Source organism: Aquarana catesbeiana, linkage group LG03, assembly GCF_042186555.1.
Source record: "Aquarana catesbeiana isolate 2022-GZ linkage group LG03, ASM4218655v1, whole genome shotgun sequence".
Classification (NCBI taxonomy): Eukaryota; Metazoa; Chordata; class Amphibia; order Anura; family Ranidae; genus Aquarana; species Aquarana catesbeiana.
Window position 1 is genome coordinate 11,207,851 of NC_133326.1, and position 17,632 is coordinate 11,225,482.

Sequence of the window (17,632 nt, forward strand, 5' to 3'; positions counted from 1 at the left end):
CCAAAGCATCCCTCTAGGTCAATTGAATTGAGTTGCTGGCTTTTTTAGGTTATCGCTCTAGGTCAGCCATTCCATGGAAACCTAAGGGTTCTTCAGAGGTGGCCAAGGGTTCCCTGAACGTTGGACAACTCACCACCTGTCTGATTGTGCCTGAATAGTTCCAGGTCCAACACCATGCGGCATGAGTGCAAGGATGACATTCTGACCACCACTGTAAAGGGTAATTTCTTCCAACTGACCACCACCAATGCATGGGGCGTTTTCCCGAAGACCCCCAAGGAACTAATCCTAGCAGGGGTTCCCTGAGACCAGAAAATTATTTCAAGGGTTTATCTGGGGTAAAAAAAGTTGAGAAAGACTACTCAAGGTGTAAAGAGCGATGAGCATTAGAAGTGCAGTAAAGCTGCAGAAGGGGTGAGCGGCTTAAAGCTTATTTGATGACCAGGTAATCAAGAATGCATTGCATCGTTATGTGTTGAAGCGCATACGCGAGTTTGTTTTTCTTTTTTGAGATTTTAATAAATTAGTAGGTTACAGTGAGCACTATGAACTCTCTCTGTCGTTTGTGTTAATGTATGGTTGGAACTGGGAGGTAAAGCCACAGTAAGAGTGACCCTCAATAGGGAGGATCGTTTTGTATGCCTGGACCTTTGACGATGACGATGATGATGATGATGATGACGATGATCCCTTGATAGGGAAAAAGCACTATTTGGACCTTTGTAATTAGGAGATCCAATCTACTAAGATGAGAGCATAACGGATGAATACTGGGAGTCACATCAAGGTGGAGCATGTTGGTGATTTTTTAGTGTTGGGTGGAGATGCATAAACAACTGATGATATTGATATTGGTTGAGGATTACAGTTGAGTATTTGATACAACACTGGCCTCGGAGTGTGGACACTATTTAAGTGAACATTTATACATTTTCTGTTTAGGGGGGAGAAGCGTGCAGGATAGAAGATAATTTGTATTGGTCACAGTGGATATTATATGGATGAGGGGTGAGCACTAGTATTGGTCACTTATATTCACATGCATTGTATAGGGTGTGTTATAGCGCCGCACCTTATAAGAATTTGAATCTGAATGGATGAGGTCGAGTGTGTGACATAATCACCTCGCCTCTCCACCTAGTCCAATCAGAGGTTTGCGCTCATTGAAAAAAATGCAAAGCGATCCCTAAATGGCACCGATGTCAAGTGGCCAACCTAATGTGAACACAATGCAGTGGGGCAGCCGCTTAGGACTCAACCCAGAAGCTAGTAAAGGTCAGTGTAAGTCAGTAGCCGTGTCTACTACAGTGATTTTCAGCTTGTAGAGGGATCCCACAGGTATGGCAGATACATAGCTGCATTGGTCCAAGGTAGTCCAATGTAATAATGTCCATAACCTGACAAGCCGACAGTCCTAAGGATCCGGCAGCTGCTCCTGCTATTGCGCCCCCCCCCCCAGGTGCTATGTCTTCTGGTATTCATCAGCAGACCCCCAGGACGAGCATGGCGGGTGTCACTGAGTAGAGGGGAGGGAAACCAGCAAATGTCTGTTCACTGGCCTCCCCTTCCTGTCACTTCCGGGTCGCCGTGTCACATTCCCCCACTTTCTGGGGAAGAAACCAATGCAGTGCAGCCTGCGCTGCATTTGTTTCATTTGAGGACAGGTGATTCATCAGAGGGGTCTTTTGGAACCCTGATGTCTCAATAAAGAGAACCTGTCACCAAAAAAAGTCATCACATAGAAAAATCAACACACAGGGGGGGGGGGGGGGTTTTGACCCCTAAGACCCCTTTCACACAGAGGCGGTTTTCAGGCATTTTATGCTAGAAATAGCGCCTGTAAAGCGCCTGAAATCCGCCTCACATTTATTTCAGTGAGGCTTTTTACACTGGAGCGGTGGCGCTTGAGGGACGTTAGGAAAAGTCCTGCAAGCAGCATCTTTGGGGTGGTTTGGGAGTGCTGTATACAACGCTCCCAAAATGCCCTGCCCATTTAAATGAATGGAACCGCCCCAACATGGGCACTTTTAACCTCTTCTTCAGCCGCTAGCAGGGGTTAAAAGCGCACCGCTAGCAGCCGAACAGCGGTAAAGCGCCGCTAAAACAAGTAGTGCTTTATCACTAACGTTCGTCGGGCCGCCCCAGTGTGAAAGGGGTCTAAAAGGTGTATGTATTTATGTAAGTAACGAAATGTATGCATCCGAGACGCCTACGCACAAAAATCGCTGACTGCACAACACGTTACATATCTCACCGCACACAATTTTGTCAGTGTATTAGTTCTAGGCCCATTATTTGAAGATGAACTCTAAACTGATGACCTATAGTGAGCTTTTAAAAGCATCGCCTATGGAAAATATAGGGTACTGAAGTTTGTCACCGTTTCACAGGTGGATGCAACTTTAAAGTGGTTGTAACAATCCCCCCCCCCAAAAAGCAAATCACGCTCCTGTCCCTTTAAAGGCATGAGCTATAACATAGTGCTTTTGCCTGGTTAATTGTTTTGTTTCTATCTTCTACAGTATCTGGCTGATCCGGCCTGGTCCTGACCTCTGTGAGCTGACCACATTTATCATGGCTGCTAAGCCATAAAATCGTGGTCAGATTACGTGCCTCCATCATTCTAGCTCTCCCCTGTGTGTCTCCCCCCTCCCTGTCTGCTCCATAGGCGTTCAGTGAGGACACCATCTCCTCTGCACCACTCCCCTTCATTAACTGTACTGTTTCTCTGAAGCTGCCGCCCCCCCCCCCCTGCAATGCCTCACACAGTGTATTATCGTTTGACATGTTGGGTATCCATTTACACGGCGCAACCTCATCTTTTATATTTGACCAAATAATTGGACAATTTATTGCATTTGCATGCCCTAAAATTATGTTTAGTGCATGTTCTACTGAAAATTTAAATTGTTGTGCGAAAATCATGTGACATAAAAAAAACTGGAACTTCTACTATTTTATTACTATGGGGTCTGCTTTCAGAAAGTATATAATATTTTGGGGGTTTTATGTAATCTTCATACCTAAAATTATTTTATTTATTTATTTTTAAACGTGAGCAATCCAAAGATTGGCTAAACTTAGAAAATTATTGTTGGTAAAACGGTAATCAGATCTAAGACTTTCCTACTCAACAGGCACATCACTCATTCAGTTCATGTCTGATGATCCTGCCATACAGCAAGACCAGGTTATCTAGAACAAATTGGACAATACTTTTCTACATATCTCCCCCAACCCTTCAACTCTACCGACACATTTTCTGAGGCCTGATGGTGTCAAGCAAAATCTTCAAAATTTTTCTACCACTGCATCATTTTGCAAGCATAATTCGATTCCAAAAGGGTCAGCATCAAGTTACTAGTTTTCGAGCATTTGGACTCTATATGCCAGAATAGAAAAGCAGTTTGACGGGATGCAGCACCAGCAGGGTGCTCTAGCAGCTAAGCTCTGGGCTCCTGGCTTTCTGTTGTGTAGGCCAAGCATGCAATTGGAGAATAGTGATGGAAGTGGATAGTATACAAAAAGGAATGGTGAATTTCAGAAGAACAGTAAGGCTAAAATGGCAAATCCACCATATAAAGTATATACTCAAGTATAAGCCCAGTTTATCAGCACATTTTTTTGTGCTGAAAATGCCCCCCTCGGCTTATACTCGAGTCAAGCACTTTTCTGCAGCAGAGAATGACATTTTCTGAACCAACTTTGGGGCCCCGTATCTCGGGGCCACTTGGTGCTAGGAACCCAGTGGAACTAGCACTACAACATATCCAAAGCTGGGGTTCCTAACACCAAGTGGCCCCGAGATACGGGGCCCCAAAATTGGTTCAGAAAATGTCATTCTCTGCTGCAGAAAAGTGCTTGACATTTTCTGAACAGACTTTGGGGCCCCGTATCTTGAGGCCACTTGGTGCTAGGAACCCCAGCTTTGGATATGTTGTAGTGCTAATTCCACTGGGTTTGCACAACAAATTTGGGGTTCCTAGCACCAAGAGATACAGGGCCCCAAAGTCAGTCAACTGTGTCCATCTCCAGCAAAGTTATTTCGGGACCCTTTGGGTCCAGAGACCCCAAATTTTGGCTGCAGCTAGAGAGCATCTAGGAACCCCTAACTACCGAGTTTGAAGTTTGGGGGACCTATGGCTGCAAATGGGCATAGTGAGGCATGCAAATGGGCATTGTTGACCCTCTTTTTCCACGTACAGTAGCTGCGCATTTCTCACCCTAGGCTTATACTCGAGTCAATAAGTTTTCCCAGTTTTTTGTGGTAAAATTAGGTGCCTCAGCTTATATTCGGGTCAGCTTATACTCGAGTATATACGGCATATATATCCAAAAAAAAAAAAAAAGAACCTACCTTCTACACCACTGATGCATTTCACTCGATCTCGGACTTCAACGTTATACCCCTCAAAAGACATGAAGACCCCATCCGGATGGTATGGGCCTCGTTGTGCATATACTTTGGAGTAGCTGTGAGAAAATTCAAATCTCTCAAATCCATCATATTGGGCAATCTTCCCATAGACCTCAAAATATTTCTCCATCCATGAGAAGGGCATATACACCTCATTGCCCTCTTTCCGGCACCTAATGGTTTGATCTTCATTAATCACACAGTCTATCTCCTCATACTTGGGTCCTGTGACTTTACTGCCCACCAGAGGTGGTGCCTTCTGCTGTTCCTGAGGGGAGGCCTCCTCAGATCTGGGCTGGCCATTGGCGGGGTTGCTTTCTGAAGCGGCTGCTCGCTTCTCTAGACTGTCAGCTCGCAGGCCGGATTCTGGCCCCCATGGCAGGGTGGACTGATGGTCATTGCATTTGTTCCACAGTAAGACCGTCACCAACGTGAAGAGAGAGCAAATGAAGATGAGTGTCTTATAGTTGACACGAGCTGCCAAGCAACGCATGTTCACACCATACCTAGAAGGTAGGAAAAACAAAAAGGGGGACATTGTTAATTCTAACTTCATATTGAAAATAATGGCCCCCTATATCTTAATTACACCCCTAATGTAAAAGGGTTCATTCATGTCTCCCCTTTCCCGTCTTTCCAGCAGACTGTACATATTACGTTCCTAAAGTCCCTCTTTTATCCCGGAGGCCATTTTTGTTGGTCTTTGCTGGACTGATTCTATCTTATCAATATCTTTTTGTAAACGAGATCTCCAGAACTGGCCACAGTATTCAAAATGAGGTCCAACTAAAGATCTATATAGAGCAGGGGTCTCAAACTTGGGTCCCTCCAGCTGTTGCGAAACTACAAGTCCCATGAGGCCTTGCAAGGCTGACAGTAACAAGCATGACTTCCTCAGGCAAAAGGCATGATGGGACTTGTAGTTCTGCAGTAGCTGGAGGGCCACCAGTTTGAGATCCCTGATATAGAGGGATCAGGACCTCATTTCCCCCTGCTGGTGATCCCTCTAGTGATATAAAGATCTATATAGAGGAGTCAGGACCTCCTTCCTCCTGCTGGTGATCCCTCTAGTGATCTATAAAGATCTATATAGAGGAATCAGGACTAGAGGTCGATCGATATATTGGCCGATATTTGGCCTTCAGGAAATCAGCATCGGCCGATTATTAAGTAAATTAGGCCGATTAAAGTCCCATACACACTATTAGATTTTCTGCAGATTTTTGTCTTCAGATTTACCAAAACCACATAGTGCAAGGGCCTGCCTGATTGCATACAAATTGAAACGCTTAAGGTTTGACCTCATATATGGTTTTGGTAAATCTGAAGACAAAAATCTGCAGAAAATCTAATAGTGTGTATGGGGTTTTACACTCACCGCACCGTGCCAGTTCCTTTTCCCTTCCCCACACTCCATTGGCAAAGCCGGTGTGTGTGTGAAACCGATATATGTAACTGAATGCAGAAAGAGACCAGCTGTCAAAATTGAGCATTGATGTCGGGGGTGGGCGGGACCCAGCAGCTATCAAACACCAGCCAAAGGGATGGGATCTGGGCGGGCCGCTACGTGTATGTGCCCCCGCCCCCTTTCTTAATTTAGCAGCTCAATCATTGACTGGTGTTTGATAGCTGCTGGGTCCCGCCTACCTCCGACATCACCGATGAATTTTGACAGCTGGTCTCTCCACAGTTACACTATATGGGCTCAGTGTGAAACCTGCCAGTGCCAATCAGTGCCATCTGTTAGTGTCACCTGCCAGTGCCAATCAGAATCAGTGCTACCTGCCTGTGCCAATCAGTGCCACCTGCCAGTGTTTCCAATCAATGCCATCTGTCAGTGCCAATCAGTGCCGCCCAATATCAGTGCAAGCCAATGCCACCTATCAGTGCCAGTTCTTCCAATCAGTGTACTGTACTGAGGACACCAAGTGTGTGGTAGAGTGACAGGAGCAAGCAGGGGGGAGTGGAGTGGTCAGTTTATGAGCTGCAGGGAAAAAAAAATTAAGAAAAATCGGCCTAAAATATCGGCCGCAAAAATCGGCATCATATATTGGCATCGGCCAGAGAAAAACCCATATTGGACAACCTCTAATCAGGACCTCCTTCCTCCTTGCTGGTGATATCTCTAGTGATATAATAAAGAGCCATATAGAGGACTCTGACCCTCCTTCCTCCTGCTGGTGACCACTCTAGTGATATAAAGATCTATATAGAGGAATCGGGACCTCTTGGCTGGTGACCCCTCTAGTGATATAAAGATCCATAAAGAGGAATCTGGACCTCCTTCCTCATGCTGGTGACCCCTCTAAAGATATAAAGATCTATATAGGATCCTGGACCTCCTTCTTCCTGCTGGTGATCCCTCTAGTGATATAAAGATCTATATAGAGGAATCAGGACCTCCTACTGCTGGTGATCCCTGTAGTGATAATCTATATTGAGGAATCAATATACACAGCACAATTCTGAGCTCCAGCAGGCAGGGGGCGGGAATGACATCATAGAGAAAAGAGCCGAGTGTAATCTGAGATCTGAGTGAAAGACCCCCCCCCCCCCTTTACACAATCTTATTATAGGGAAATATGTAAAACGGAGGCTGTCAATCACCTGCTATGTGCTGGGGTGGGAGGTGTGCTTTGGATAGAGGCAAGTACACACTTAAAAAAAGATGTGCTTTGTTCACTTTTTATTTCAGGAGGTTTCCACTTTAATTGACAGCACCATGAAGTGCAACCGAGCGTGATGTGTCATAGTGCATAATTTTCCAACTTTAGACCGGTTTCTGCTGTACACAGTAATTATGAGAATGTGAATAAAGCCACATTATAGGTAAACTAGTAATTAAAATGCTTCCAAATTATTTTTTATTTTTTCTAAAGAATGAGCGTTTTATATTTTCCTGCTTCAATCACGGCTTCAAGTAAGGGAGAACAATGATTAATAGCAAGTGGCTTATGAACTAAAAAAAAGGTGCGTTGCCTGTAGCAATCCTATTTTAGTTCTCACTTCTCTGTTTTATGTTAGGAAGTGACAGCTGGAGCCTGCCGGCCGGGGGCAAAGTAAACTCTTTCCATTCCTACAATATTTTTATAAGTCAGATTCATTTACTTAACCCCCCCCCTCCCGCCCCCCCATAAGAAATGCCACAAAACATGATGTGCCTACAGGTCTTGAGGCTCGTTTTAATCAGCTCTGCATCACAGTATTGTAGGTAACTAGCAAAAATAAAGTGGAAGAACCATTCAAACCTTCAAGTTGAAGCTTAACCAGTTCCACACCGCCCCATAGCAGATTTACTGCTACAGGTGCGGCCCTCCTGTGCAGAATCATATTATATATTATATAATTATATATATATATATATATATATATATATATATATATATATATATATATATATATATATATATATATATATATATATACACATATATACATATACATACATACATACACACACACACACGTGATTCTGCACTTCCTCCTAGGGGACGCGCTTTGCCGGCGGGTCGCTTCTGCTGCGATTACTCACAGCAGAAAACGATCTGCGGGGGGTGCCAAGCAATGGATGTCCCCACTGGCACCTGCCTATCGCCAGGCAAAGACACAGAACGAAGCTCTGCTTGTGTAAACAAGGCAGAGCTTCGTTCTGGCATGGGTGGGAGGGATGGATTTTGTGTCCCCCCCAAAGCAGACGGGGATAAAAAGAAAAATTATGTTTACATTGTATCAGGGCTGGCGGGCATCACGTCTGAGTCTGCTGGGGCTGACATCATATCCAAGATGGCGGGACCTAGCAGCAGTTTCAGCGCTTTTAAATGTCTACACAATAGAGGCTTTTTTTTTAGATAAATAACATGCAGAAAAAAAAAGTTAAAATGTACGTATAAACTTATAAGATTTTTCATACAAGAAATGGTGTGGCGATAGGTCTCTTTATAATATGGAAGTCTTACAGGTTTACTAGAAAAAGTGGCAAGCCTGGCTCTGCTATTCCTTGTAGTGGCAAGCCTGGCTCTGCTATTCCTTGTAGTGGCAAGCCTGGCTCTACTAGTCCTTGTATTGGCAAGCCTGGCTCTACTATTCCTTTGCAGTAGCAAGCCTGGCTCTGCTATTCCTTTGCAGTAGCAAACCTGGCTCTGCTATTTCTTGTATTGGCAAGCCTGGCTCTACTATTCCCTGTATTGGCAAGCCTGGCTCTACTATTCCCTGTATTGGCAAGCCTGGCTCTACTATTCCCTGTATTGGCAAGCCTGGCTCTACTATTCCCTGTATTGGCAAGCCTGGCTCTACTATTCCCTGTATTGGCAAGCCTGGCTCTACTACTCCCTGTATTGGCAAGCCTGGCTCTACTACTCCCTGTATTGGCAAGCCTGGCTCTACTATTCCCTGTATTGGCAAGCCTGGCTCTACTATTCCTTGTATTGGCAAGCCTGGCTCTACTATTCCCTGTATTGGCAAGCCTGGCTCTACTATTCCTTGTATTGACAAGCCTGGCTCTGCTCTTCCTTTGTATTGGTAAGCTTGGCTCTGCTATTCCTTGTATTGGTACGCCTGGCTCTGCTATTCTTTGCATTGGCACGCCTGGCTCTACTATTCCTTTTATTGGCAAGCCTGGCTCTACTATTCCCCGTATTGACAAGCCTGGCTCTACTATTCCCCGTATTGACAAGCCTGGCTCTACTATTCCCCGTATTGACAAGCCTGGCTCTACTATTGCTTGTATTGGCAAGCCTGGCTCTACTATTCCTTGTATTGGCAAGCCTGGCTTTACTATTCCTTGTATTGGCAAACATGGCTCTACTATTCCTTTGCAGTGGCAAGCCTGGCTCTACTATTTCTTTGCAGTGGCAAGCCTGGTTCTACTATTCTTTGTATGGGCAAGTCTGGCTTTACTATTCCTTGTTCCGGCAAGCCTGGCTCTACTATTGGCCTTGTATTGGCAACCCTGGCTCTACTATTCCTTGTATTGGTAAGCTTGGCTCTGCTATTCTTTGCATTGGTAAGCCTGGCTCTACTATTCCTTGTTTTGGCAGCCCCCAGCTATCGGTTCCTGTCCAGTAGTAGCTGTACAAATGGACAACGCATTTAAAAAGCTGTCCTAATGATGCTGCCAACAGCTGTCCCCAGTCATCTAGTTACTCTGAGCCACAGATGAGCATCTGTCAAACGGCGGCGGACAGGTTTTCAATACGCCGGGCGCCCTTCAATGTCATTTCTCCTCCACTGAGCAGTTTTGCCAAGTTTCAGATTTTAAAATCATGCAGAGGAATCATTTCTACAAAACATAAATAGATGGGAAATTAAACCGTTCCAACAAAGCACAGCGAGGGAAAAGGTTGGGCGCATAAATCCATACAATGATAAAGTTAAGCCAATAGATTCAGCAACAGCTGACTAAATGCTCCATGTCAGCAGCAGGATTTCTGGACAGAGGCGATAAGACAGAGAGCCGCGTCTATTAAATCAGTCTCCCACCGGGCTGTCAGCACAAAACTATCTCCAATACACAGCATCATCCATCCGAATCGGGGAAGACGCACCTGTTCACATCGCGCCGCCGCCTCACTGAGCGCCATATAGAAGGCACACGTCCGAGAACCTTCCATACAATACCTTCTATAGAGCACGATGCATCACACCGAGCCGCGTACACAGGATTATCCACCGTATGGCACCCACACATACCATCAAATCCTCCAGCTCTATGATAGTGGATACAGATCTGAGCATGAAAGGATCATGAAAGAATTACAGTGCTATAGTCTGAAATGCGCTCTGGAGTCGAACAGGATTTGTGACTATAAAATAATTTATAAATAAGCAAAACCAATATTAGAGCACTCCCCCCCCAAACCACATAAAAAAAAAAAAAAAAATAATGTATATATATATAAAATATTTTTTTTTTTAATTTTATTAGCGATGCACCAAAATTTCAAATTTCAGCCGCCGAAAATACGGTTTATTAGCGTTGTGCCGAAAAGAATAAAAATTGCCAATAATGGCTGCTAAAAAAACACCAGCACTTTCGCCGTGATCTTACCTTGCTTACGGTGCATTTTTCATAGATCACGCAATTCAAAAAAATTGCATCAAAAACGCAACACGGGTGCATTTTTAGTGCGTTGCTCAATGCATTTCAATAGGGAGAGGCGTTTTTTTGGTGCGGCTTGCCAAATATGCACCAAAAATGCAAGCAGGATTTTTAAGACCCCCCCCCTTCACACTGCTCTGTAGCAAAAATCACAGTAAAAACGCATGTGTGTTTTTACCACGATTTTGCTGTGTTTCAGATGTGCTTCCTGTGCGTTTCTGGGTTGCCTGCACCTGTGGAAAATGGGCATATGACTCAAAAAAACACACCAAAAACTGATTTTTGGCCCGATTTCCATTCATTTTAATGGGAAGCTGTAGGACCTTTCAAAACACACCACTCCTGTAACGCATTGGTGTGAAGAGCCTTATAAGATTTAAAAAGGGAAATATTTCTCTAGCAAGGTAAAAACACAGGAAAAAAATATCAGGTGTGAAAGGGCCCCAACATCGCTTCAAAAAGGTGCCGATAATGGCCAAAATAAAAATTCATATTCATTTAAATTCATAATTATTAAAAAGTCGAATATAATAAATTATATATATCACAATTATTTATAAAAATGTTGTATATTTTTTAAAAATCGTCAATTTCAGTTTCCGCCACGTGCATCCTGAATTTTCGGTATATAAAATATATGCACCCCCAACTGCATTACACACATATATATATATTGCAGTTGGGGGTGTATGTATGTATATGTATGTATATGTATATATATATATATGTATATATATATATATATATATATATATATATATATATATATATATATATATATATATATATATATATATATATATATATACATACATACATACATACATACATACATATACACACACACACACACATACACACACATATACATACACAATAAATGCTCCCCCAACTGCATAAAAAAATATATATACATATAAATAATTTTCTTTTTTTTTTTAAATATATACATTTTGTTTGTTTACTTTTTTTAAAATTATTAATATAAAGTGTGGCCCCGTGCCCCCTTGCATGTCATTTGCCTGGGCGAATGACTTGCATTGTCCTCCCTTTGCCTCCTGGGATATGCACCCCACATATCCCAGCAGGCATAGTGCTTCATTCACAAAGGGGGGGGCATGCCTAGCACCATATCATCTGGAGGCGTGGCGGTTGAGCCAAGAAGATCCGGCAGGCTTCTTGATGTCGTCATAAGCAATATGGCGGCGCAGAACTGAGAAGTGGTGGAGAATCGGAGGATCTCAGCAGGACAACTCTGGATCCTCTGGTCGGGTGAGTACCGAAAATGGAAGCAACGGACCACCAGATAAGCGTGGAGGGTGGAGAAGAGTGAAGATCCTCTTTAATGTTTCTTGAAAGATTTTCCAATAAAAACCTATTAAAAATTAAAATTTGTTTGCACAGATTGTTATGATACTTTGTTGTTACCCAATCTTTGTATATTATTAGACTCAGTCTTGAGCCGTTGCCTTATCCAAGACTTCTGTTGGATATCCCAGTGCCAAAAATGTTCAAATCCAAAAGATGTAACATTTGTGAGGAACGCCCAACGTGTGAGAGATATGATGTTGGGCACCTCACAGGAAATGTACAAGGAAATGTAAAAGCAACCCTCTCAGTGCACAGGGTGTACATGCGTATGTAAACTGCAGTTGCAACAGACATGTGAGGGGAGCGTTGGCCAGCAGTAATTCTAGGGCCATCCTTCATGGCCAACTCTAAACTGATAATCTGTAACCATAACCTGGCTATTAAGTGTGGACTATGGACAATTGTGGGTACCACCATTTTGCGCAGGGGCATTCATGTCTTGATATGTTTGGTTCCCCTGACACAACACTAATCTTTTATAATTTTACTAAAAAAAATTCTGTAATCTATTATGGCTGTGTGCACTAAAATTGTCAGGGTGCTAATCAAATGAAAGCTTCATATGTGCCTAAACAAAGACCTGGTATAATTACCAATACTAGACATGGCTGTGCTTGTTTGCGCAAGAATGCACTTGGGCACATCATTATTACCAAGAGCGTGCCCCGATGTTGCGGACGCCAAAAGGTCTTTATAAGGATGGCAGTTATGCCCATGGATTGCTGGTTGATCTTCAACTCCCCTGTATTCTGTGTCGGCACACGCCAGTGACCACCCTCAGTGAAAACTGGCGCCAAACAGTCTTTAGAAGGACGGCATTTATTGCCATGGATTGCTGGTGGATCTTCAGCTCCCTGTACTCCTAATCTCCCAGTATTCTGTATTCTTGGCTTTACGGCTACCGACCCGGCTTGCTTCTGGTTTGGTCTACAACAGTGGTCTTAAAACTATGGCCCCCTTGCAGGCTTTGATTTGCCCTTTGAGACACTATTCCTCCCACCAACACCAACAATGGAATATTATTTCTTCTACATACACCAACTATGGGGCACTATTCTTTCCAATGACACCAACAATGGGGCAGAATTCCTGCCACTGACATCAACACCAACAATGGAGTATTATTTCTCCCACTCACACCAACGATGGGGCACTTTTCCTTCTAAGGACAGTGGGACACCAATAATGTGCAACTATTCCACCCACTAATATCAGAGATGACGTCCTGGCTTTGGCGAGAGTAAAAACAGTTTAAGTTCTACTCCTACTGGCCAAAGTCTGGCCCCTCTAAAGTCTGAAGGACAGTATACTGGCCCTTTGTTTAGAAAGCTTGGAGACCCCTGGTCTACAACCTGATCCCCGGTTTGACCTTGATCTTATGGACTCTGCCTTTTGCTGACAACCTGTGCATGACCCTGACCACGCCTCCGCTTTACTGGTCTGCAGATCTGCTGTGTATGACCTCGGCTCTCTCTCTGACTACGTCTCTTCAGCTAGGCTCTGGTTGCCTGCCATGGGTGCCACCGTGCCTCAGTTGCCATTCCATCTTTAGAAGGATCCCTGTCTCAGCCTACTGTTGGCAACTTGTGCTTCTCTGAGCTCAGCACCTATCATCACCTCCAGAGACGCTTGGCACTCAGCCACACGGGCAGCCCTCTCATCATCAGCCTCCAACCAGGTAGGCAACAAAAATAAATTTTAGTGAATTTTTTCCCTAAAATATATATTTGAATATAAATGGACAAATGTTTGCACAGCACTGGATCCTGGGACAGGTAAGGGTTTATTAAAAGTCAGCAGCTACAATTTTTGTAGCTGCTGACCTTTAGTAAACACAAACATGATGGGAGCTCCTCTTTAAAGTGTTACTAATCCCAGGAGCCTGCATTCACTATATCTGATCCCCCACAGTACTATATAGCAGTCTTGTGACTTCTATCAGTGTCTGGTTAATGCTTGTAGGAGGAGTTTTCATTTTACTCTGACTGTCCTATGAGGCTGCATGACCCCTGACTAGTCGCATCGAGTGACGTCATCGCGGCTCCAGCCACTCATACAGCCGAAGGCTGCGAACCCGGAAGCAAGACTAAGGGGAAAAAAGGAAGACCTCTCAGCGGTAACAGCGCGCCGCTGGAGGGCTTTGTTCTAAGGTATTTGATAATGTGCTAGTGTGTGATGCATAATAGCACATTATGCCATTCTTCCAAGAAGCTTTACTAGCACTTTAAAAGCAGAACTCCATCCAAAAGGGGAGGCTCGACTTGTCCGCCTCCCCCCCCTACGGTGCCACATTTGGCACCTTGTGGTGGGGAGCGGGCAGCTGGTTTTGACAGGTACCCGCTCCCACTTCCTGCTGAGCTCTGCGGCAAACTCAGCCGGAGCTCCCATGTGTCTTCTATACAGGTAACGAGCTGAGATTAGGAACGCTCTCCTAAAAGGGAGTGTTCCTAATCTCAGCTTGTTACCTGTATAAAAGACACCTGTCCACAGAAGCAGATTCCAATCTCTCCACAGTGGCCAAGATCAAAGAGCTGTCCAAGGATGTCAGGGACAAGATTGTAGAACTACACAAGGCTGGAATGGGCTACAAGACCATCACCAAGCAGCTTGGTGAGAGGGTGACAACAGTTGGTGCAATTATTTACAAATGGAAGAAACACAAAATAACTGTCAATCTCCCTCAGTCTGGGGCTCCATACAAGATCTCACCTCGTGGAGTTTCAATGATCAGGAGAACGGTGAGGAATCAGCCCAGAACTACATAGGAGAATCTTGTCAATGATCTCAAGGCAGCTGGGACCATAGTCACCAAGAAAACAATTTGTAACACACTACGCCGTGAAGGACTGAAATCCTGCAGCATCCGCAAGGTCCCCCTGCTCAAGAAAGCACATGTACTTTTTGCTAATGAACATCTGAATGATTCAGAGGAGAACTGGTTGAAAGTGTTGTGGTCAGATGAGACCAAAATTGAGCTCTTTGGTATCAACTCAACTGACCGTGTTTGAAGGAGAAATGCTGTCTATGACCCCAAGAACACCATCCCCACCGTCATACATGGAGGTGGAAACATTATGCTTTGGGGGGTGTTTTTCTGCTAAGGGGACAGGACAACTTCACCACATCAAAGGGATGATTGACCGGGCCATGTAGCGTCAAATCTTGGGTGAGAACCTCCTTCCCTCAGCCAGGGCATTGAAAATGGAGTGTGGATGGGTATTCCAGCATAAAAATGACCCAAAACACACAGCCAAGGCAACAAAGGAGTGGCTCAAGAAGAAGCACATTAAGATCCTGGAGTGGCCTAGCCAGTCTCCAGACCTTAATCCCATAGAAAATATATGAGGAGGGAGCTGAAGGTTCGATTTACCAAACGTCAGACTCAAAACATTAATGACTTGGAGAGGATCTGCAAAGAGGACAAAATCCCTCCTGAGATGTGTGCAAACCTGGTGGCCAACTACAAGAAACGTCTGACCTGTGCGATTGCCAACAAGGGTTTAGTCATGTTTTACGAAGGGGTCAAATACTTATTTCACAAAGTGCAAATCGATTTATAGCTTTTGTGAAATGCGTTTTTCTGGATATTTTTGTTGTTATTCTGTCTCTCACGGTTAAAATAAACAGACCATTAAAATTATAGACTGATCGTTTCTTTGTCAGTGGGCAAAACGTACAAAATCAGCAGGGGGGTCAAATACTTCCCAACCCCCCCACCCCCTTACTGTATCCTAAAGCAAGTACTTGGTATATTTCACATTTACGGGAGACCAGTACCCCTCATACCTAGAATTATCTGCTCATTATTTAGCGCGGGGTGGAGGGAGAATCCAGCATACAGACCATTCATTCCAGCAGCCGGTAGGATTCTATAAAGAGGAAGATTAACATCCGCTGACCTCCGGTATTAATTTAGAAGATTTAAATGCGGATAGACGAGTCCCTCTCCTCCTCCCGTGCTGCATTTGCATTTTTTCCAACACAGCCTCCAACATCAAACAATGTAATCTACTGAGCTTCATACTAATTGAATGGAACACACCTGTTTAGCTGGGCAGCTCCAGTACAGGGACCCCCACCAAGACCCTCCAAACATCCCATCCATGGACTGTCCCCCCCCCCCCCAAGATCTGCCACCTACTCACCAGCACACGGCACCTCCTCTGTGTTACCAGAGCACAGCCGAGACTTGAAGACGAGAGGCGTCTGCTATAAATCCTGAGCCCACACACAGTGCTGGCTGCCACTTTTCTCTCTGAATTCCTAAACTGAGAGTGGGAGAGCGAGGAACGTTCCACTGTGAATTGTGAATACAAATGCAAAACTAATTGGTCCAAACCCTAATTGAATTCAGATCAGCGTGCAGCCTACTGACGGAGGAGAGCTCCGCAAAACACCGGCAACTTGTGGAGGGGGGGGAGGGCAAGCCCACATCCTGACAGCTCGCCCCGGCCGACGCAAACAACGCAGAGGGCTCAAGGACAAGATCGTGAGATGACGAATCGCAGCGTCACATCAAAACGCATTTGTGCCAGCATGGCGATATACCGGACCACATCATCTGAGAAATTACCTGGGAAGTCTACTACAGCAACTCACAGTCTTCAAGTACCCCCAACAGGTCATGTTTTCAGGCTCTCCATTATTTTGCACAGGTGATTTGATCAGTTTCACTTCCTTAGTAATTACCACAACCCTTTCACCCGAGGGAAATCCTGAAAACATGACCTGTTGGGGGTACTTGAGGACTGGAGCTGAGAAACCGTGTTCTACAGGAAGAGGAAGACAAATGGTCCGGCACAAGATCTATTCAAAACCTTCACATACTCTACCCCAGCACCAGGGCATGCTGTTTGGGTTCTGCTGAACGCGGGACGCACTTTGCCAGGATCAGCATCAAGTCACCGCCGTGGTGCGGGCAGCCACCAGCACCATATCAATAAAACTTTAGTATAAAACATAAGGCGGCACTCCAGTAAAGGTCCTTGGCATCCTTTATTATATCAAATTGCTAAAAAAAAACAAAACAAAACAAAAAAAAAAAAAACACAGCTTGACAGATACACCAACGCGTTTCGGCCACTCTTGGCTTTACTCATGAGCTATGGCTAGCTTTAGAAGTCTTTTTCATAGTCCTCTTTAGTACTGCTAATTAGGAATCGACCGAGTAGAGTATCGGGACGGCCGATATCAGCATTTTCCGAAAAATCGTTATCGGTCACAAACTAGACCGATACTACCGATATTGGTCTCCGCTGGCATCTTTTTGGGGCCCAGAAGCCTGCAGACCCAGTGTACAGGGGCGCGCGAGACACAACGTAATTCCCCCTTCGCGCACTGGGCCTAACAGGCCTCCCTTGCCTTGCCTCGACACTCGGACGGACACGCCACCCACAGTAAGGTGCCAGGCCACTGAGGCCAGCCAGCAGCCAGCCACCCACAGCAAGGTGCCAGCCAGCAGCCAGCCACCCACAGCAAGGTGCCAGCCAGCCACCCACAGCAAGGTGCCAGCCAGCCACCCACAGCAAGGTGCCAGCCAGCCACCCACAGCAAGGGGACAGCCAGCCACCCACAGCAAGGGGACAGCCAGCCACCCACAGCAAGGGGACAGCCAGCCACCCACAGCAAGGGGACAGCCAGCCACCCACAGCAAGGGGACAGCCACCCACCCACAGCAAAGGGGACAGCCACCCACCCACAGCAAGGGGACAGCCACCCACCCACAGCAAGGGGACAGCCAGCCACCC

General features: G+C 45.1%; 1 protein-coding gene across 1 annotated transcript in view; it reads right to left on the reverse strand.

Moving 5' to 3' along the window:
- Positions 1-616: 616 nt before the first annotated feature.
- The window catches only part of GLCE (glucuronic acid epimerase), an 85,750-nt gene continuing 68,734 nt past the window's right edge, over positions 617-17,632 (reverse strand). Inside the window, exons 2-3 of the mRNA XM_073618217.1 lie at positions 4,358-4,923; positions 617-690 (exon numbers count right to left, since the gene is read on the reverse strand). Coding sequence (XP_073474318.1) covers positions 617-690; positions 4,358-4,910 — 627 coding nt within the window. The 5' untranslated portion in view covers positions 4,911-4,923. The remainder of the gene's footprint in view (positions 691-4,357; positions 4,924-17,632) is intronic.